The 23,785-nt window shown below is 40.3% G+C and overlaps 1 protein-coding gene across 1 annotated transcript in view; it reads right to left on the bottom strand.

Moving 5' to 3' along the window:
- LOC124616317 overlaps positions 1-23,785 on the bottom strand; it is a 259,124-nt gene that overhangs the window by 72,859 nt on the left and 162,480 nt on the right. The window contains exon 3 of the mRNA XM_047144623.1: positions 3,289-3,706. Within this exon, the coding sequence (XP_047000579.1) occupies positions 3,289-3,706 (418 nt within the window). The remainder of the gene's footprint in view (positions 1-3,288; positions 3,707-23,785) is intronic.

Here is a 23,785-nt window from a genome sequence, read left to right as displayed (position 1 = left end):
TCTGTGCAAAGCTTTACAGGATTTTCCCAGTGGTTTCCATTTCGCGACCGATCGGAACTTATTTTCTGGACAACCCTCGTATTTAGCGATGCTTGCTTTTCTACCCTAGGTCACCGAACCGGCATTAGGTCCTTATGGAAAATCATAACGCTAACACTAATAACAACGCAAATTCTCTAGCGGACAGTCTTAACACCATTTCTATCAAGTTGAAAATCAATATGGTAAATACAGTGAGATGGCAAAAGCCATGCTATTGCGATAAGCACATATACAAAAGGAGGTAGCACCGCGTACGTAAGGTATATAAAGACACTGCATTGGCGGAGATGTCATTTGAAGTCACGTGCTTGATGTGGAAAGGTTTCCACAGTGATTATGACCTCACGATGGGAATTAAAAGGTTCTGAATGGTTCAAATGGCTCTGAGCACTATGGGACTTAACTTCTAAGGTCATCAGTCCCCTAGAACTTAGAAATACTTAAACCTAACTAACCTAAGGACATCACACGCATCCATACCCAAGACAGGATTCGAATCTGCGACCGTAGCGGTCGCGCTGTTCCAGACTGTAGCGCCTATAACCGCTCGGCCACCTCGGCCGGCTAAAAGGTTCTGAACTCGGAATAGTAGAACAGTAGTTGGAGCTACAGACATGGGACATCCATTTCGGTAATCATTAGGGAATTCATTAGTCCAAGATCCACAATGTGAAGTGTGCCGAGAATACCAGATTTCAGGCATTACCTCTAACCACGAACAATGCAGTGGCCGATGACATTTACTTAACAACCGAGAATAGCGGTGTTTGCTTATAGTTGTCAGGGCTAACAGACGACAACACTGTGTGAAATAACCGCAGAAATGAATGCGGGACCTACAGCCAAGTATCCGTTAAGATAGTGCGGCGAAATTTGGCGTCAATTGGCTTTGGCAGCAGACGACAGATGCGAGTGCCTTTGCTAAGAGCACGACAACGCCTGCAGCGCAACTCCTATGATCGTGACCATCGATTGAATCGTAGACGACTGGGAAACGTGGCCTGGTCAGATGAACCCCGATTTCAGCAGATAAAAGCTGATGGTGGGCGCTGACACTACGAAACCATGGACCCAAGTTGTCAACAAGGCACTGCCAAAACCGGTGGTGGCTCCGTAATAGAGTGACTATGCTTACATGGAATGTACTGGGTCCTCTGGTATAACTGAAACAATCATTGACTGGAAACGGTTGTGCTCAGCTACTTGGAGACGATTTGCAGCTATACAAGGACCTCATGTTCCCCAACAACAATGTCACGTCACAAGGCCACGGTTGTTTGACACTGGTTTGAAGGACAACCTGGAAAATTCGAGCACCAAAAATTTGGGCACAAAGATCGCTTGACATGAATATCATCGAACGTTTACGGAACATAATCGAGATGTCAGTTTGTGCACCACATCTCGCGTGAGAAACACTTTCGTAAGTATGATCGGTTATAGAGGCACCATGGCTCAATATTTCTGGAGGGGATTCCTACCGATTTGATGAGTCCATGCAACGTAGAAGTTTTGCGCTAAGCCGGACACGAGGAGGTCCGACAGGGATTTATGACATCCCCCATGACATTTGTCACCACAGCGTAGTTTTCCGTCTACACTGTCTCGAGTATGAAGGTTTAATTGTAGCCAAGGTGTACTTCTCGTCCTGTACATCCCTATGCTACAGGAATTAGTGATCTGTATAACAGACTCCTTGTCTGCTGTTCGAATAGTTTGGTTAGCAGAGGCCAACTGTCTGAACGGGAAATCAGAAAGTTTGTACAGTACATCTACATCTACATACATACTTCGCAATCCACCATACGGTGCGTGGCGGAGGGTACCTTGTACCACAACTAGCATCTTCTCTCCCTGTTCCACTCCCAAACAGAACGAGGGAAAAATGACTGCCTGTATGCCTCTGTACGAGCCCTAATCTCTCTTATCTTATCTTTGTGATCTTGGGTATATATGTTGGTGGCAGTAAAATTGTACTGCAGTCAGCCTCAAATGCTGGTTCTCTCAATTTCCTCAGTAGCGATTCACGAAAGGAACGCCTCCTTTCCTCCAGAGACTCCCACCCGAGTTCCTGAAGCATTTCCGTAACACTCGCGTGATGGTCGAACCTACCAGTAACAAATCTAGCAGCCCGTCCCTGAAGTGCTTCTATATCCTCCCTCAATCCGACCTGATAGGATCCCAAACGCTCTGGCAGTACTCAAGAATAGGTCGTATTTGTGTTTTATAAGCTGTTTCCTTTACAGATGAACCACATCTTCCCAAAATTCTACTAATGAAGCGAAGACGACTATCCGCCTTCCACTCAACTGCCATTACGAGCTTGTCCCACTCCATATCGCTCTGCAATGTTACGCCCAAATATTTAATCGACGTGACTGTGTCAAGCGCTACACTACTAATGGTGTATTCAGATATTACGGGATTCTTTTTCCTATTCATCTGCATTAATTAACATTTATCTATATTTAGAGTTAGCTGCCATTCTTTACACCAATCACAAATACTGTCCAAGTCATCTTGTATCCTCCTACAGTCACTCAACGACGACACCTTCCCGTACACCACAGCATCATCAGGAAACAGCCGCACATTGTTATCCACCCTATCCAAAAGATCATTTATGTAGATAGAAAACAGCAGCGGACCTACCACACTTCCCTGGGACACTCCAGATGATACCCTCACTTCCGATGAACACTCACCATCGAGGGCAACGTACTGGGTTCTATTACTTAAGAAGTCGTCGAGCCATTCGCATATTTAGGAACCAATCCCATATGCTCGTACCTTAGTTACAAATCTGCAGTGGGGCACCGAGTCAAATTCTTTCCGGAAGTCAAGGAATATGGCATCCGTCTCATACTTTTCATCCATGGTTCGCAAGATATCATGTGAAAAAAGGGCGAATTGCGTTTCGGAGGAGCGATGCTTTCTAAAGCCGTGCTGATGCATGGACAGCAACTTCTCTGTCTCAAGGAAATTCATTATATTCGGACGGAGAATATGTTCGAGAATTCTGCAACAAACCGATGTTAAGGATATTGGCCTGTAATTTTGAGGATCCGTCCTTCTACCCTTCTTATATACAGGCGTCACCTAAGCTTTTTTCCAGTGGCTCGGGACTTTACGTTGGGCAAGAGATTCGCGATAAATGGAAGCTAAGTAAGGTAAGTAAATGATAGAAGGAAAGGCGGCAGCGCGAGCACTGAATTTGACGGAGCGCTGCCACGAAAGTCGTCTTACCGATCTCCTTTGCACCGTGCGGGTACAGGGCGAGGTTCCAGTCGAAGCCGCCGAACGTGAAGTAAGTGGACTCGAGCTTGTGGGCGGTGCCGGTGGTGACGACGGGCGTGGGCGACGTGGCGGTGGAAGCGGGGGCGGAGGAGGCGGGTCCCGAGCGGCCGTGCGAGGAGGACGAGGAGCCGCCCCCGGAGGCGGCGGAGCTGTGGCTGTGCCGGTGGTGGCGGTGCGGGTGCAGCGGCAGCGACGACCACACCGACTGCGGCACACGGAACTCGGCGTCGAAGGCGGTGCGCAGGTTGCCCATGGTCAGCTCCAGCTGGAACTCGCCGTTGGTGTCGGTGAAGTTGCGGCTGTACAGGTCGCTCACTGGGATGTAGTTGCGGTTGCCCTGCGCCGGCGAGTCGAACGTGAACTTCACCTGCGCACAGACGAGGAGCGTCTCACATTTAACAACTTCTTTGGATGCGGCTTTGTAGAATAAAAGCAAAACAACTGCTCATGAACATTTAAATTCCGCAACAGGCAATTACTGGTTATGGAATCCAGTTATTAACCTTTAATAAAATTCTTTTGGGTGATGTTAGACTGCGTCTTAACCTTTAAAACACATTGCGATAACACCCAAATGAAAGTTCCTAACTAAGATGTAACTGGGGCGTACAGCCATCCACTATCCGGACTTCTGTACAGGTGCTGCGCTGTTCTGCAGGCGAATATGCAGCGCCTGTCTGGTATAATTCTTGCCATGCTAGGCTGGTGGGCACCACCATGAATGAGACGTGTGGCACAATTACTGGACGCTTGAGACCACTAAAGTGTAACAGCTACAGGAACAAGCAGGCATAGCTCCGTCTAACATCGGGCGTGAGGCAGCTACCCAGTCAGATGGACGTAAGTTCTCTGACCTCAGATACTCTCGTTTGGCCTCCTAAAAGCACCGTCACGTCTGAAGTCTAGAATAAGTTTTGTAATAGGCTACGTCCACAACAACAAAATAACCGAACGGTTAGACATGTGGAGAAAGAGAGTTTCTCTGGGCTGGAGTAAACCTAGGGAAGAACTATCTTCTGGTCACAGTGAGAACTTACATATGTGGAAGTCCCTCAACAGAGCGTAGTGTAAAAGTAAATCTCGAAAAGTGGGGATAAGCTAGTGGACCCTCAACCTGTGAGTGTGGGGAGGAGTAGACAATGTCTCACATGCGCAACTATCGTCTGTTCCCGTCACTATGCACAGAAGAAGGTATATTGCTGACCAACTCTAATTCCTTGGATGTTTCCGACTTGTGATGGAAAGTGATTTAATTGCTATGCCCATGTTTAAATGTTCTCATGGTCCGTGCACACATGCTTATAACTGTTAAGCTTTTTATTACCTTCCTTTTAAATGATGACTTTGACACGAATAAAAAAAGTTCACTTGCACACACTATTCATCCACGCTATTTTTCTTGGACCACACAGTTCTTCAACAATATGGTCTTCATACATCTCTCATTTATTGGAGTTAATACTGCAATATAGTACTTAAAAGTCTAATCTATGGCATACACTGTTTTCACTTAGTGCATTGGCACATCGCACACGATTACCTCAATCTGTTATTGTTTTTCCTATATTTTCATCCTCAGTGTGTCCCTCAAAATAACGTCAATTAGTAACGTCAGAAACAGATTTATGGCTTGTTTATTCTGACCTTATCATTTGGGGCTGTATCCAACAGTCACATACAGAAACACCTCTTTTGACGTCAAATTGTGATCTCTGATATCTACTTCCCTTTCAGTTGCTTGACAAACTTGTTCTTAATATTCCATTTAATTCATTATGTTTTGTTAACTTCGCTGTGTCGATACGGTTTGAAAACTGCGAAATGTGGCTCATTGTAATATAGGGTACTACTAGATGGTGGGAAAGCTGAGATGATGGAAGAGTTTGAAAAGACCACTTTTCATTAAATAATGACGATGCAGCTAGATAGAGACCAGAGGCATTTCGCAGCTCATGTAGATTGATGCTTGTGCTCGACTGCAAACGCCCTTCTTTCAAATTGATTGTCGACCTGCCTCTCCAGCTGCGCAAGGCGTGATTGCTACCAATCCAGTAAGTATATAATATTATTGCTATGTGCTGCATTTTTTATAGTGGGCAGCACACCAACCGCAATAATATGCTGAACTGATACTGTTTCTCCCTGCAGCCAAACAGACAAGTCTGTAGTGGTGTGTCCTACTCCACAGCCCAGACTAAGTGCCCCAGTCGACAATTACACCTCCAGGCGGTGCTCGAAATTGTGATATCGTGGGCGAAAAATCAGTGGGAACAATTGATAATTTGCTCGAACAGTCCACGGGTATACTGCCGGTTCATAGTGTCCAACGGGCACAATGTTTCGGCGATCAGACGTGTCGCCATCGTCAGGTGCGCTGACGAACTGAGCTCCTGAGGGCGGGCGGCCGATTTAAATCCCCTCCCCCCGGGGGCCGCTCTCTTCGCCGTCCGCGCCCGCGCGTCGGCGGTCGCGAAGACGTGGGCGTCGGAATCAGTCGTAGCGCCTTCGCGACCGTCGGCTCATACAAATGGATGGATATCCTTCCACAAGTTATGGCACAGTATAATCGAACTAAAATAGCGCAATAAAAATGAGACCAATCCATTTTTGTTATGATGAACTCATTGATAATATAATTACCGTATTGAAATGTAGGATCCACCTAAATAGAGATTTAATGTGTGCGATTTGTTGCATATCTCTAAAAACAGGACAGCATTTAAGATGTTATACCTCCCAAACTGTTCAAGTCAGACATTCACAGTTCCAGAGTGTAGAGAGAAAATCACAGAACTTACATCTGAAGGGACAGCAGAAGCACTGATATTTCACGACGCTTTTTCGCTGAGGAACTGCAGAAGAACTCAGAACCACATGCGTTTCTCATGGAGTATATCATAAGTCGTCGAAGGAATAGGATAGTAGTTACATGACTTGATTTTCCTGCAGCACAAAACAGCGGCATTGATGCTGACGATTTGCTATGTAAGGGGGTGCACAGAGCACAGCCAGCACTGTATCACAGCATGCAGGATAGGAATCACATTGTAGGAGGTGGTGGTATGCTCGACAACCTTCCAGACCAATTGCGTATTTTGGGGTATAATTAGCTGTGGACCTGGCACAATGTTTCATAAACTCTTGACTCGTAATGATAAGAGAATTACCCCACTTCACGAAGAGTGTCAGGGGAACAACAATGCATACACAAAACATAAAGATTCCCAGAATATGACATTGCATATCGAATTTTAGGGAATAAAGCTAAGACTATAAGTGCGAGAAACGATATTGGTATGGGGAAACGCAATGCAGCATTTGTATTTGATAAAACCACAATGTCAAAATTAGGTTAGGCTTCAGTGTGAAATTCAAGCAACTTATAAACGCCGCACATAATGCACTGAAGAAGAAGAAGAAACTGGGCAGGTGTGTTTAAAAAAACTGTATCCTGACAACCATGTATGCAACGAAAAGCGCCCTGAAGCATAAACGACTGGTTAAGGCACCACGTATTCTGCAGATACCCAAGACATCAGGTGGAATCATCCCCTCCCTCATTCGTGCCCTCACAGGTCTCTCAGTGCGGCTATTTCCGGAACAGTCAAGAACGGACTGAACTCGCAGAAGGCAAGGAGACATAACCACGTGATGGAAGTAGCAGTCATCAGAAAAGGACTAACCTGAAACCATACAAGAAAGGACTAGGTCTCTTCATAAATAAAAAAAAAGTTAGCTATTCAACCAGATCAGTTGGTTACAACTACAGATCTGTTCAAGGTTACTAGGAAGAAATCAGCATTCCACGGTTCTGGTGTGTGTATATGGCATACATTGCTGAAGACTGGAAATCCAGAGAATGCGGAATTGTGAATTTCGATGTTGCTGGATGATCTGGAACCCATTGGGTGGCATTTGGCAAGAAAAATTCAAAAAACGTCTACTATTTCGATTCATTTGGAGATTTGCAGCCACCAGAAGAGTTACAACGATACTTCACTGACAGAAGACGTGTGATCTACAATTTTCATCGCTAGCAGGACCATAATGCTAACCAGCTTGGGCGTCTGTGCATCATGTTTCTCCTAAAGTTTATGAAGAAGCATAAATAAGGAGGTACATTAAGTATCCACTAGTCAACTGAGGTTCAGATGCAATGTTGTATACTCTGACTTAAAATTGAAACGTCCCCTTAGAAAAATGGTACATGACTGTGCTTAAACTGACGCACAATATTTTTTTAGCGCAACGCAATCTGACTTTCAATAATCCCTACAAAAGAATGGCCCTGTTTAAAATGAAACTATACCTTTCACAAATCACTTACCTCACAAAAATCTTCGTTACTCAAGCTACTGCAATACAGCGAGCGCCACTACTGCCAGCTAAATAAAAGATTCAAACTACTGAAGGCACTAACTACTGATAGGCATAGTTAGCAAATGAAAGATTTTTATAGAGAAAAAACAATGTATTTACCTTAATATTGTTCAAAAGTCATATTATATATATCAATTCATGACATTCAGACTTACAAATTTACTGTCTCTGTCCAGATCATCCGCTCTCACAACTCCGCCATCTCACTCTCCACATCCACCACTGCTGGCGGCTCACCTCCAACTGCGCAACGCTACGCGCTGTTAACATCCAGCTGCCCAATACTACAATGGCAGACAACAATGCAAACTAGCCACAGACTGCACACATCACAGCCAGTGATTTTCATACAGAGCGCTAAGTGGCGTTACCAATAAGAAAACCTAAACAGCCTACTTACATAGATGCTAACATTGAGAAAAATTCCAGTATTCTTTACCGACGTATACCGCATGATAATTGCTTTGAAGTTGAAACTCTGCGTAATAGGAAGAGTAAAGTATTGCATCACATTTCACATGTAAAACCGTTTATTGAAAGATAATCTGCTTTTTAACTTTGTCTTTGCCATAAAACATTTCACTTCACGTTACTAGTATCCTTTGTCAGACATAGAAACTGTTAACATGCAACTATCTTTTAAAGTTAACTAACCAGTGAAGAACCTAGGGAACTTATTTAGAGAAGTAATTACAAATGCATTGTTATAGTGAACAGACGACACAATGTTATTGTGTGTGTGTACATTCTTGGTTGTTAGTTGCACGATTACGTAACGACTATCAGGCTTACATACTTAGGACATATACTGCCAATGAGATTTTAATGCAACATTTTGGTTTACTTGAAAAGATACTCTTTATTTGAAGTACATTCGGTGATATTAAAGATGACTTAGCATTTAGTTTCTTTGACAGCTACACGATTATATCACGACGCTACTAATATGTGACACAATTTACATTGTTGCTTTTTTGGTGTATCTGTTTTATATCTGCACAGTTTTGTGTGTTATTCTGGAAAGTAAAACATGTTGTAGTAGTAAGTTTTGTGGTATAGCTACAATGAGACAGCCTTTTCCGTAGTACAACAATACGTTACATTATAGTACTTTCTTGATCACGATAAGGTACGTAATAAATACGATATCTATACGCAAAGCATTTCACTTTCGTTTATGATGAGGTAAGTACATTGACTTCAGCAGAACTTTGCTTACAGAGGACGATAACTACAACACTTCCACAGAATTATCTTACAGCAAGATGCACATTTAGCGCTACAGGACACGCATTTGAGAGATTAATGTTGTACTTAAGCCATTTATTTTTCAAGATTTTTGAAATACAAAGAAAGTTTTCCGTGATAAATTTCATTCAATTGCTGTAATCTGTAACACCTGAGGGTGTAATTACATTAATCCTCAGTACATTGTGTACTATGTGTTTGGCAAGCACAAGGAGCCCTAGCCAATATGGTATTTGCATATACAACTTTACAAATTGGTACCATATTTCTCTAACACAGAATTACACAGCTATCTGATTATTTAACAGAGAAACAAAAACTTTTTTACTATGTCAGTGACACATGTTTACACAATTACACAGTTGGATAATTTCACACTTATGAAATTGTATTTTGTCTGTACTTCGTGAACAGTTCATATTTTTCGGAACCATTGTGCTACTATGAGAGCTTTGAATGATGTATTTGGATTGGGATAATGATTTTTAAAATACGTTTGAGGTAGATGACACTATTGAAATGAGCAGAGAATTTCTTTTAGGTTTTGAAATTATTGCAGAAAGCTACGACGTTTTTGAGATTTGGCTGAGGTGTTATGGTGTTATTATTACGACGACAAAGTGTATTATGCTGTTGAGGTATGTTTATGATCAATAAGCTGATGCTATATGAGGAATTTGATTATGCTATGTATTTATTATGATGAAATATTGAAGTGTCGCCGCAAGATTGACGTGTCGACGAATATGTATATGTGTAATAAGGTAAGGAGTAATGAATAGTGATTAGGGACTCTGATATGTGATAAAGGATATTGGAAACCAAGAATCGTACTTTAAGAGTTATGAAATGTGTGTATATGTGTGAATGTATCACAATGCTAACGAAAATTTTTTGGACACTGTTATATTTACAGGATTTTGTTTCTACACATTTGTAAAGCAAATTTTCGACCTGTGCAATTTTTATATGAGACTGTCACTGTAGCGGAAACTGCTGTCGTAAATATCTCAGTAAGAAATGTAAGTGACCGTGACGTAATGCGTTGTGAGCGGCCAGGTGTGCCAGCCGCCTTGAGAAAAAGCCGGTAGGTGGAGAAGAAAGAGGCCATTATCCTCGCTATTGACATTTCTTTGTAGAAAGCATCGCAAATACGACACGCAAAACTTGAAAACATATGATTACACTGTGGAGCTCTTAATTAATGATATTTACTAAAATGTCTAATGAAATGATGATAAACATTTACATCTATTGTCTTTCTAGTTGAGAGATTTTTTACTGCCTTTGGAGACGCCATTTGCCTAGTGAATGACGTTTCAAGCCTTGCTCTATATATCTATATGTATTTGCTCATTTCGTTTAATATCTAAATTCTAGCTGCACTACAGCATTGGTTAAAATAAAATTTTATAGATGTACTAATATAAATATTTTCTGTCTACAGATCCAGAAAGTAATGATTTTGTGATATACTTCCAAAAAAATGAGGGAGCACAAAAAGACATTTCCCTTCACAGGAACTGCATACATAATTTTCTTTTCAAGTACTTGGTAACTTATTTCATAGAATAAGTTTTTGTGGTGCACCACTTTAATTACGTAGACATTAAGATGTGAATAGACATTTCCCTTATCTGCATTGTTGTCTTTAGTGTAATATTTTTTCTGCTTGAGCTTTGCCATGTTTAGGTATTAGTTATAGCATTCGCTGCTGCTGTTTGCCAGGCATAGTGCTACTGAATTTCACTTTGTATTATTCTGTTAAGCCAGTTTTACTACTGATTTATTTTTCTTTTTGCTGCATGTCGCCTTATATTAGTTGTAATATTGCAATTGCTTTGTTAATTTATATTTATTGCTGCTAACTTTGCCAATTTGCATTTTTTTGTCATTGCTGTTTGTGTTAATTGTTTTGTGCCACTCCATTGCCTCGTCCCTTAGTTTAGCATCTGAGCTCAGTAGATTAAAGTTAGCTTAAGATGGGGTAGGCTATATAAGAGAACGAGTTGTGATGAATTGGAAGAAATGCATTGAGAAGTTATAAGAAAATGGTTTGGCCAAAAAAGTATTTTGAAAGAGGATATGAACAAAAAAGTAGGGTTTAGGGACAACAGGTTTAGATAGGATTTTCTTGAAAATAAATGATGAGGTAAGGTAATGGAAAATAAATAATGAGGTAAGAAATATGTGGACATATAAACACAGGAAGCATGCTTGGATAGGATGTTTTGGTAGAAACAAATGTTGAAATAAGACGAAAGATCTATGGAATGAAGTTTTGGGTTGGACTGCAGTACCAAATGTTACACTGAAAAAAACCCTGCCCTTTCCTCTTGCGTTATCCCACTATGTGCTTGTGTACCCTTATGTATTAGTGTTTTTCCTTTCTTTATGCGTTTAGCTGTTGAGAGCTATGTTGTAGAATTTTTCTAATACTATGTTATTTACTTTGTAAAGATGTTTAGACATTATTTGTCCTGTTTTGTTTTAATGCTCACGTGTGAAGTTGATGTTTCGAAAGTTATTCAGACCTTTTATGTATTTACTTATGTCATAATTCCTGTAACACTGATGTATATGTTTATTTCTATTCTTTTGTAAAGCCCCTATTACTACAAATGTTATCTGTATTGTTATGTTCTTTAATAATGTATTTTGTACCTTTGTAACTGTATTCTTATGTTGTAAGTTTATAATTGTATAGACACCAGTTCTTCAAATTAAGTATCATTTCACTGCGCACATTTCTGTTGCTCATAATATATGCACAGTATGTGAGCAGTTGGGACTGTTAGTGTTTGGACATGTGTTAATAATTCAGCAAGGGACTGGTTAACAGCATTGCTGGTTCTAAGGACAATTAGAAAAAAATTTTGTGAGTGCACAAGTGGTGGTTTATGGACCTGCTATATTCTCCGCAAGACTCTTCGATGGTGATTGTGCACCTGCACAGTCGCAACGGATGGCTGCTAGCCATCTTTACAGGGACTACAGAGGGGCTGCATCTTTGATGGCCCACCAATACCATTATTTCTACAAGGACTACAGTGGATCTGCATCTTTGAAGGCCCACCAATACCATTATTTCTACAAGGACTACAGTGGGTCTGCACCTCTGGTGGCCCACCAATACCGTAATCTCTACCAGGACTACAGTGGATCTGCTCTGTGACAACCTGCCTACCAATATTCTTCAAAACTTCGACTGACTCTGTGGTGGGTTTGCTGTGTTGTGGACCATTACCTGTCAACATGTCAAGAGTCAGCACTGTCTTTCCGTTGGAAGGACAACACTACTTCATGACTGCATGGAAATCCACTACTTCCATGTGCATTTTCTTTTACTGCTCAGACTTTGAGAAAAACACTGCAATTTTACTGTGATGAATGATCAGGACTGTCTTAATGGACTGTGAGAAAAATTTAGCTTTTGACCAACATTGTATCAATAAGTGTGTGCATTTGATTTCTTTGTTACTGTAATTATGAAAAAAATTTTCAAATCTGTGTTGGCCACTGCCCAAAACAATTTGTAAAATTTTTTGTGGGGAGCGTGGGGGCTATGTAAGTAGGCTGTTTAGGTTTTCTTATTGGTAACGCCACATAGCGCTCTGTATGAAAATCACTGGCTGTGCTGTATGCAGTCTGTGGCTAGTTTTCATTGTTATCTGCCATTGTAGTATTGGGCAGCTGGATGTTAACAGCCTGTAGCGTTGTGCAGTTGGAGGTGAGCCGCCAGCAGTGGTGGATGTGGGGAGAGGGATGGCGGAGTTGTGAGAGCGGATGATCTGGACGGAGACAGTAAATTTGTAAGACTGGATGTCATGAACTGATATATATAATATGACTTTTGAACAATATTAAGGTAAATACATTGTTTTTTCTCTACAAAAATCTTTCATTTGCTAACTATGCCTATCAGTAGTTAGTGCCTTCAGTAGTTTGAATCTTTTATTTAGCTGGCAGTAGTGGCGCTCGCTGTATTGCAGTAGCTTGAGTAACGAAGATTTTTGTGAGGTAAGTGATTTGTGAAAGGTATAGTTTAATGTTAGTCAGGGCCATTCTTTTGTAGGGATTATTGAAAGTCATATTGCGTTGCTCTAAAAATATTGTGCGTCAGTTTAAGCACAGTCATGTACAATTTTTCTAAGGGGACGTTTCAAAATGAACGATCTTCAGTATTAAGCTCGAATTACTTCCCACCGATCGATTTAAGCAATTTAAGCCATGATTTCACTGACTGGACTGGAGACATACAACACTACTCCAAATATCACAGAGGCTCGCGATAACCATCATCTAGAAAGTAACTGTAGAAAATAAAATGTTGAGACACAACCTGGTGCTTACAATATTGTCTATTTACGTTGATGTTTTAAAACGGTTTGGAAAAGGGCCTGTGCAACAAGCACAGATCAACACACTTAAATCTGAAACGGACGTCGAATATAGTGACGGAATTTAACAAGAAAGGTTCAGTACAGTGGTTACAGGGTTTCACAAAAGGACAGGTTTTGAAGAATGGCCATAACAAATTTTACAGATCTGACCATTAGTGGATGGACTTCCTGTCAGTAAACTGCATTTCGAAAGTAACATTGCAACAAATTTCTATCTCAACAATAGATTGATTCATACAATTTATGGATTCTTCCTATAGGCTGAAACAGGGTATGAGTTCGTTGAGACCCCTACCAACGCCTTTTACCTGCCAATTACAGTTCAGTCATTGAACTAACTGTAGTTGCATATTATGGACCAAGGTGATTAACCTGTCAACCTCCATGGAGAGCAATTCAGTGCAGACTGTATCTAAAATGGAACCAGCAGTACGTCGAATGTACAGAGACCTGTCAGTGGTGGTGACTTTGCTGGAGCAGAAGTGGTGATGGCCTTTGACCAGCTGGGACCTGTCAAAGGCAGAAGCGACGACGACGACCTTTAACTTGCTGGACTGGAAGCAGTGGTTCCCTTCAACCAGCTGGGACTCGCAGCTGCTGCATATTGTTAGTGAAAACAAGATAGGCGTAAGGTTTAAAACCACCACACAGAAGCCATATCACGACACTTCACAACAGCAAGATGATAACACATGTGAACTATGAGTTCCTTAAATTAGTGTGCCTGAAACCTCACAATGATGTCATTTGATGTTTTGCATTGGTAGAACATGATGAGTATTGCATCAGGAAACATTATGTGCCGGCCGGGATGGCCGAGCGGTTCTAGGCGCTGCAGTATGGAACTGTGCGACCTCTACGGTCGCAGGTTCGAATCCTGCCTCGGGCATGGATGTGTGTGATGTCCTTAGGTTAGTTAGGATTAAGTAGTGCTAAGTTCTAGGGGACTGGTGACCTCAGAAGTTAAGTCCCATGGTGCTCAGAGCCATTTGAGCCAAACATTATGCTTCAACAACATGTAAGATTATAGACGAAGTTAGAATTGTCATCTCACACCAAGACGCTTTATCCCTCTCAAGCAAGAGTTTTATAAGTCTTGATAGATCATTTACGAAAATAGATGGTAGCGTTACAGTAGCATCGAACCTTACACGTAATGCTTTAGCATTTCTGTTTCATTAGATGTGGTAAGAACTTAATGGGGTCGAGATTGACTGTACACGCAATGTAGGCGTAGCGCCAACTCTTAAAACGTTTGTCTCTGCTTCTTGCTCAGAATTGAAGATTTAGGAAATTTTAGACAAACCACTGCACAGAACAATGGAAAATACAAAACATTTACTGCAGGTATACTTTTAAAACTGCTTATGGGATACTTTGAAGACACAGGGCGAATTGTTATGAATTCTAAACAGGAACTTATTCTGGTATGGAGTGCAACAGATAACAACTCAGTCATTCATGGAGCTAAAGAGGAGAATGAGATCACCATTGATAAAATAAAGTGAAAAATGCCACACATTATTGTACTGGATGAGCAGCGTTTGAATCTTTTAAAAATTCTGAACGCCAGTGTGTTTCTAACACTAAATTTCCATTTATTGGAGATTTCGAGTACCAAGTGCTACTGACTTTAAGCAGACATTCTTGGGCTATTAGAACCTCTATTGAATTGCAGACTCTCAGAATCATCATATTCCTGTTTCAGCCCAAAAGAGGAGGGTACATAGCAAATGATTCCAACAGATTTGAGTTGTCAGTTAACTGATGCCACATTCTACCTGAACTCCTGAATGCTGTTGTTTTTCTAACACTAAATTTCCATTCATGGGAGTTTTCGTGTACCCAGTGCTACTGACTGTAAGCAGACAGTCATGGGCTATTAGAACCTCTGTTCATTTGCAGACTCCCAGATTCATCATATTTCAATTTCAGCCCAAAAGAAGAGGGGTATTTAGCAAATGATTCCAGCAGATTTGACAATTGTCAACAGAATGATGCCAGATTGTACCTAAACTTAGAAATTTATGCGTATGATAGACCTATAGTGGAAAGGAAATACATACAGTCTAGCATTTGACATGTATGTAAGGTTTGTGCTTCTTACTATGAAGTGGAATGATATCTACTAGGCTCACAGAAACTCAAAGATCTGGCGCCAATCACAATAATAGATTGCTCAAAACAGAGAGAGATAATTAAATCTTGACCTATTGATCTATAATTTGAATCTGAGTTTAAGCAAATTGCACAGAATGCACAGCAGTGTACGCTCTAGTTCTGCATGAGCATGTGATTAGCTGTTGCCCGCTCACTAGTTTTGTTCAACGATGATCAGCATTTCTATGATGATGTTCGTAGACGGTTCACATTTAAAGATATTGCATTCACTGCATACACAGAAGATGCTGGTAGAATAGAGACATTCCCAGCAGGAATTGCATTGCCTGGGTCTGTCAGGGATGTGATGTGTGCTAAAACACGCAGAAGTGCAAAGTGGTTATGACATATCTACCATAGAATTCAATGGGATAATCCTGGTATAACCTGTAAAGATATGGTAATGTCGCTTCGATTATTCAACCACATAGATGCCATCATCTGCGTTAAAGGTGACGAGGATACCACACAGATGCATTGAATCATCATGTTTGCTGCTATTCGAGACCAGGAATTCTACTGCTGTCTTGCTCACCACCGACTCAAGAAAAAGAACATGAAGATGAGTGGAAATAGCGATGTGTCTGCATATAAAAATGTAAAATTATTTTGAAGCTGCACGAAAATTAAATGAATTTTTTCTTCACAATCTGAATATTTTCCTTTCTTACTTCGTTTGTAAGTAACTTTACCCAGTTACCACATCTGTAGTTCTCTTCAAGTATAGGAGATATAATTTTAGACATGTTTGCTAAAGTTCACACTCTTGTTTTAAAACATGTGATTCGTGTTTTGCACATCCTTTACTGACACACACACACACACACACACACACACACACACACATACACACATACACCCCTCCCCCCCCCCCACACACACACATATATATATATATATATATATATATATATATATATATATATATATATATATATATATATATATATAAAATTGAGATAGGTTTTCTGGAAATAACAACAAAGATGTATGGTAAAAAATTTTTTCTTTTATTAAATTTCGACAGATACAGTTCGATTCTTGATGTACAGTTTGGTTGTAATATTCAGTGCAGACATACCTTTTTTATTCAATAACAAAAAAGTACTTTTTAAAGTATTTACAAATTTGCGCTAAAGCTAAGGCAGAGATTTATTCTTACAGTACAACTAAATTCCACACTTCCAGTGGTACAAGTGGCAGGATTCTTATACAGCAACAATAATAACAACAAGAACAGTTTTGATGGAGTATAAATTATTTATATATATCCATATTTAAAATATCAGACGTGGACAGCTAGCACCAAGTGAATGCAAAAACTATTCTATTTATGTGATGAGGAAGACAAGTGTATATATTTCTGATATACAAGTTTTGTTTATGATGTGGTACACAGATACTTCATAAGTACATTTTTTGTTGATGAACATGGGGCACAGATTTTTTTTTTACAAGGTAAATATTTATAAGTGTACACAGTACACATTCCTCACACACATTGTGTGCAAAGCGACACACACTCGCACAAACACAGAAAATTACTTATACTACGATAAAATGGTCATACTATTCTGCACACTTACACCCAGTCTCATTCTCCCCCTCCCATTCAGTCAGAGTTCGATATCCTCTCTCTCGATTATTGTCATTAGGTGAAAGGCTGACTTCAGACTGCAGCACAGTGTACTCCTCATGTCCTCTGTATCTAATACTAGTTTGCTGCACCATATTTGGTGGCTGTGATGGAGCATCATCAGCACCTCTGTATGAGTGCTGCAAATACTCTATGATGGAGAGCCCTCTCAATGCTGGACAAACTCATCCCCTTAGCTCGCCTCCAGGTGGCACCTTCCACTGTGCAATATGCATACATTTTAGCTCACAGTCGTACAAACATAGCAGTCACCTTTCACTAGCCTGATAACCTTCTTGTTCTGTGGAACAATACCATAAGGATTATTGGGCTTGTATGAAGATATGTCAAATTCTTTGGCGTAGCATCCCGTAACTTTATATAGACTGCAGCCGTTAACCCAATAGATGAAGCTATCTCTATCCATATAATGTAACTTCAGTTCTGCAAAATGAGTTTTCAGATCCTCATATTGGAATCGCTATGTATGGAGTTTGGATAGGTCTAGTATGGATGTCCCTATAGATAAAGGTTTCATGAACTCTACTGCAAACTTAGCCATCTCCACAACAATGAAGTTCTCACTGAATATTGTGACCTGTTTAAATTTTGGTCTGGCAACACATTTTCTTACACCCCATTCCATTCACTCATAGTCTAAATTTAATGATGTTCTCACAAATTCTTCATTGGTCTCCCAAAAATTGAATTATTCATTAATTAAAAAATCTTTCACAAAGTCACGTGTCATGGAAGATCTCTGTTTTGTATTCAAATCAATACACTCTTTCTAGCAGGGAATATTGCCTTGAAAGAGATAACCTGTTTGATTTCAACCAGCCTCATCCCCTACCTGAGACACTGCTGGAAACTATAGTATTGAATAATGTATCTCCACTTCTTCCCCAATGTTGTCACCTGTTATGAGGTGTAACTAGTTGTTCTGGACTCAGCTGCTAACCAGTGTTCACCTCATGCAAACAAATAGGGTATGTGAGTTACGCCTCCAACGCATACTACATCTGAATCAGACGCCATACCATCGATTTTTCCACCCAATGCTTTGTGTTCTTCTTTACGTACACATCAAATCTCGCCATTTGGCAGTGATTGTTCCATGGTGTGCCTGTGTAGGTTACTGACATCCAAGTACATGATGTAACTTGAATCAAGAGATGCATTGGACCTCTCACACACACAAGGGTATTTGCCTTGCTGTGCCTATCGACACATTCACGAAATTCCCCACGGATCTCTCTTTCAAAGAAAAGAAGCATGTCAGCATAGGTCAGTAGTTCGCTGCAGCACTTCGTTTTATTGAGCATAGCATCCCCAGACTATCCAGATGCTGTAAAATAAAAGATGGGATCTAAAGAATATGTGGCCATGCATACACTCTGGAGGTTATCGAAAATATCTATGAGCAGGTGCACAACTGTTTCCTTGTAAGGCTGTGTGTACATTCCTGAAGTGCAGATGTTGAATTCCCACCAGACGTTCACAGCATGCTCATACTCTACATCTGTTATGGTATTGCTTATAAGATTGCTGGAAAATGCAGTTATGTTGGCTAGTCTGATTTCATTGAGTTTCACTGTACCACCCAATAGCTTGTATGAGAAAACACTCTTCCTACTCTCAAGTGGGATCTTTTCCTTGTCGGGAAATGCAAATCGAGTGATGTACATACCCTTCTGAGGCAGAGTTTCTACAAGTTTCTGGACTGGTGCCTGCATAAAACATAGAGATTCAAGGAAGCAAGGTGTAATTCATGGATTCATTCGTTTAGAGAATGAGATATATTTCTCAACACTCTCAGGCAGGTCAATGACCTGATCATTCTCCACACTGAAGTTAGCCAAACACAGGACAAGAAAATGTGCATCACATCTGCTTAAATTATGAACGAGGAAGGGTATGTGTCATGTAACTGATATTTCATGTTGCACAGTTGTGAGCTGCATCATGGGATTTCCCCATATGAGGATAGTGGTCCCTATGAGGAGTTCCTGCTTTTCTATCTAAAGGCAGTCAAGAAATATGGCACTGTACAAATCTTTACTTCTCTTTTATTTGGTTGTAGCAATGTTGACACTGTAAAGCTTATCGACCTCCCAGGAATATTTTTCTACCTCAGTGAGAAGCCAAACCACAGGACTACCCTGACATTAGATATGTGTAAGTTAAGACTCGAAAGATAGGACGATTCAGTTTAGTATGCTACCACATATGGTATGTGTTTTTCTGAATAGGTAGTATGTGGGACTAAAGGGTCACCTTCACAGTGGGCCACAGGAGCGAGTAGACATTCAAAGTCGTAATACTCCACAAAGTGGCATCACTCCTGATGGAGAGCATTCTTAAACCTTATGAATATATTTTCGTCGGTGAGCTAAATGACATTACCAGGTCTTTGGAAGGGCAATCTACTCTATGTTTTATTAAGGGGACCACACCCTGGGTCAGGTCGAAAAAATCGATTTTCAGTTTTTACCATATTTTGATAGATTAAGGTTTTATTTAAGTACTGTGGAAAGGATTTTGCAGAGAAAATTTTTTTCGAGCATTTTTCTATCGTATGTGATTATGTGCCACACCCACTTTCCTGTAACCCACTTTTCTGTATATATTTTAGATCTTTATATCCCCTATATTGCACGTTAGGGATTTTTTTTTACTCCCGAGTGTGTTGGATATACCTGGAATGCAACGGTTGGTACTCTTTTGTTTGTGCTGTTTGTAAACTACATGCTTTGAAACACGCAGTAGTATTTGTTCAAGTGTGATTGCGAGTGGTTGTTACACTTACGTTTGCGGTGCTTGTTTACATGTGTTTTGTTGTGTTTATTGAAGATGACGAAACTTAAAGGCATTTTCAAGAAACGACAATTTAGAGGAAACAAGTTTAGAAAGCTTTCTGTACAAGAGGTTATGTCGCCTGGCAACGATTTTTGTAGTTGTAATTCTTCAATAAGTGCATCATCAAAGAAGCTGTCACCGTTTCAGGAGAGTTAAAACGAATTTACTGTAAGTGACAAGGGGTGCAGCAACGTTATTATAAATTTGAGAATATTATCAGGTGTAATTTCTAAATTTGTACAATGTAGACAGTGTGGTGAGTCACAGAGTGTGAAAATTTGTGAGAGTACCAGTAGGAGAAAAGACCTAGCAATTGCTTTCGATTTAATTTGCACTACATGCTCAGCTGTGATATCATTTATGAGTTCTTCGAAACCAGATGCAAGTGGCCCTTATGAAATCAATACTAGATTAGTTTATGCTTTACGATCCATTGGCAAATGCATGGCTGTGGGGAGGACATTTTGTTCAGTGATGAACTTACATCAACAACGAAATAAATTTGAAAAACTGACTGCAATATTAGAGAAAACTGTATGTGAGGTCCCTGAGGAAAGCATGAAACTGGCTGCTAGGGAAACAGTGGAAGAAAATGATGGATGTTAGGATATTGCTGTTGCACTTGATGGAAGTTGGCAGAAAAGCGGACATACATTTCTGAATGGAGTAGTGACTGCCACGAGTGTAGACACTGGTAAAGTGTTAGATGTGGAGATGATGTCTAAATATTACCAATCTTGTACAGTCAATGGACATAAAGAACACAACTGTGTGGTTAGTTTTAGAGGAACAAGTGGTGGTATGGAAGTTCATGGAGTATGACAAATATTTCATCACTCCATAGAAACAAGAAGTGTACAGTACACCAAATATTTGGGCGATGGTGACAGTAAGGCATACAACAATGTGGTGAACTCTAAGCAAGATGGAGATGCCATTATTAGCAAAATAGAATGTGTAGATCATGTTCAAAGACGTTTGGGAACGAGGCTGAGAAAATTAACTGTTGATATGAGAGGAAAAATATTAGAAGGTAGAAAATTGTTGACCAACAGGGTCGGTTAACTAAGACTGAAATAGAAAACTTGCATGTATACTATGGGCAGGCAATTTCAAGAAATAAAGAAAATATGGAGGCAATGAAGAGAGATGTATGGGCCATATTCTTCCATAAGTCCTCTACTGATGATAAGTGATGCCATGGAATGTGTCCATCAGGAGAAAATTTGTGGTACAAATACAATGGGGCTCACGCAACTGGAGAATCTTATTCTTACCAGCATTCCTTCCTGCTGTTGTTATTACAGAAATTATACCTATTTTCTGAGACTTGGCTCATCCTGACCTTCTTAGGAAATGTCTGCATGGGCAGACACAGAACCCAGATGGATGTTTCAACATCATAATTTGGGACTGCCTTCCTAAAACTGTATTTTCAGGCATGCATACAATGAAACTAGGAGTTCATGATGCTGTTATTACATTCATTTGTGGTAATATTGGAAAGTGTTGGGTACTGAAAACGGTGGGAATTAATCCTGGTGAAAATATGATCACTGGGCTGCGATAAAATGAGGATAGCCTATGCAGACAGATCTGCATCTAAGATGGCCAAGAAAGCAAGACAAACTTCCAGAAAGGTGAAAAAGAAGCGGGAAGACCTGCTAGAGGCCAAAGAGGCACCATCATATGCAGCAAGACAGTTTTAATTAACTGTAAGTAACAAGTTTCAAAAGTTTTTTTCTTTAAAATCAGTTTCTGGAAACTAAACTTTTCAGTACATATACCCCATTATATCAGAAACTATCACAGATAAATGAATGAAATTTTCAGAGACTGCATAAAATAAAAATCCACCTGTGGTACTACATTCATTAATATTCCCCATTAGGAAGTTCAGATAAAAATATTATCTGCATAAAAAACTTAATATTTTTTGTTAATAAATTTATGAAATTATTTCTTAAAAACTATAAAATGGATAAAGTAGATTTTAGTACAGTTAACTCTATTAGCATCATGTAACATACAGTAAAAATATTAAGGTCCTGCATCAAACAGTTTTTTTTCAGAAATGGGTCAAATACTTGTGTAAATTGACATGGGTTAGGTAGGCAGGTGTGGTCCCCTTACACCTTGTTTGAAGAAAAGGTATTACGCATCTTGAGCAAATACGATTATTACACCAGTGGTTACTCTTTTGAGAGTAAAGGAGTTGGGACTGTTCCTGATCGACACATAATGACGTCTGTCTCCAATGGAGACACATGCATGTTACATTCACTGGTCAATTTTGAGAAATGTAGGAGTCCATTGATTATATGTTCATCCTGCTTGTTCTGCTCATCTGACTTGCTTTAGTCCAGGTTATGAACATGAACTGATATTCCAGTATTCTGCACCTCAAATTTAGGTATGTTCTGGACCTTCATGGGGAACTCGACACCAGCAAAGTTATAACACTTATGAAAGTCAAGGTACCTACCGTATCGAGTATCGAGATGTGTGCTCTGGATTCTGTTTAGTATCTCTGTTTCAAGTCATAATGCTCATACTCTAGATCTGTTCTCGCTTTTTTTTTTTTTTTTTTTTTTTTTTTTAGAAAATAATACATGCCTTCCTTTCAGATTTATGCTTAAGAAGCTTGATACAGCTTGACCCTCCATTTACGGTATCATGGACATTTGGACTGACGTCAAGGTGCAGTATTTGGCTGAGTGCTTTAGCTGACACTCTAACTTTCAGCTCGGAAAACATCCAGTATACCACTCAAGGTGGACTTATGATACCACTCGGCGTTTGATGTGGCCCACAATATCACGCCATTCCCGACGACGAAGCTTATGCTGGCTGCAATGAAGAGCAGGAAGATGCACGTACCCTACAGTTAAGGCGAGAAGGTGAGGGAGGAGATGGTGCATTGACCCAGTGTGAACAGCTTGGCTGCAGCGGAGAAGTTTGTTGCCTGAGTCATCTGCTTGAGGGTGGGTTAGTCATGGATGCCAGAGCAGAACTAGTTTGGGTGCGGCAGTGTCAAAGCAGGTACAGCTGCAAATGTTGCCACAGCTTCCCCTGCAGTGATACTGCGGGGATAGTCGTTCCTCCACAGACATGAGTGCTGAAAGAATAACGGAAATAAAAGTACAACATTTCATAAGTCGCCTGCTGCTGTTGCAAGGAAAGACACTGACTATATGTGAGCCTAGTGAGTGTGTACATAAATCACCTATATCCTTCAAGGTCAATGGCATATCTCTGAGGTCACTGGAAATCATCTCTGGCATCTCCTCACAGTGATGCATGATCATCTCCTCCACCCATTGTGACATTTCATCATTCTCGCTCGACCACCATGGAACCTTTGATCTGATTTCCCTACACTGCCTCCAACATGTAGGTCTAATAAAAAAAACATGCACACAAAATCTACGAAGAAATTAATTTATTTTGAATAGACACTTACACAATACCTGTGATGTCGATGCCCTCACGACCTCTCTCTCTCATTGCTCATGACCCTTGAAATCAACTACAACAACAAAGAATATGCCTCAGATTCGTTGGCCATGATATGACAACAAATTGCATACACAAAGCGATATGACGAAATTTTGGAATGTTTTTTTTTTTTTTTTTTTTTTTTTTTTTTGAAAGAATGTGTCTCAGAGTGACATACCACCAAATAGCATAATATCATGTGTACACAGTACTTTTTTGAAGAGAAATTTATATACTTACGATGCGGTTGCCGCTGCTGCTG

The sequence above is a fragment of the Schistocerca americana genome, chromosome 5, assembly GCF_021461395.2.
Source record: "Schistocerca americana isolate TAMUIC-IGC-003095 chromosome 5, iqSchAmer2.1, whole genome shotgun sequence".
Classification (NCBI taxonomy): Eukaryota; Metazoa; Arthropoda; class Insecta; order Orthoptera; family Acrididae; genus Schistocerca; species Schistocerca americana.
This window is presented reverse-complemented; position numbering and strand designations above follow the sequence as displayed.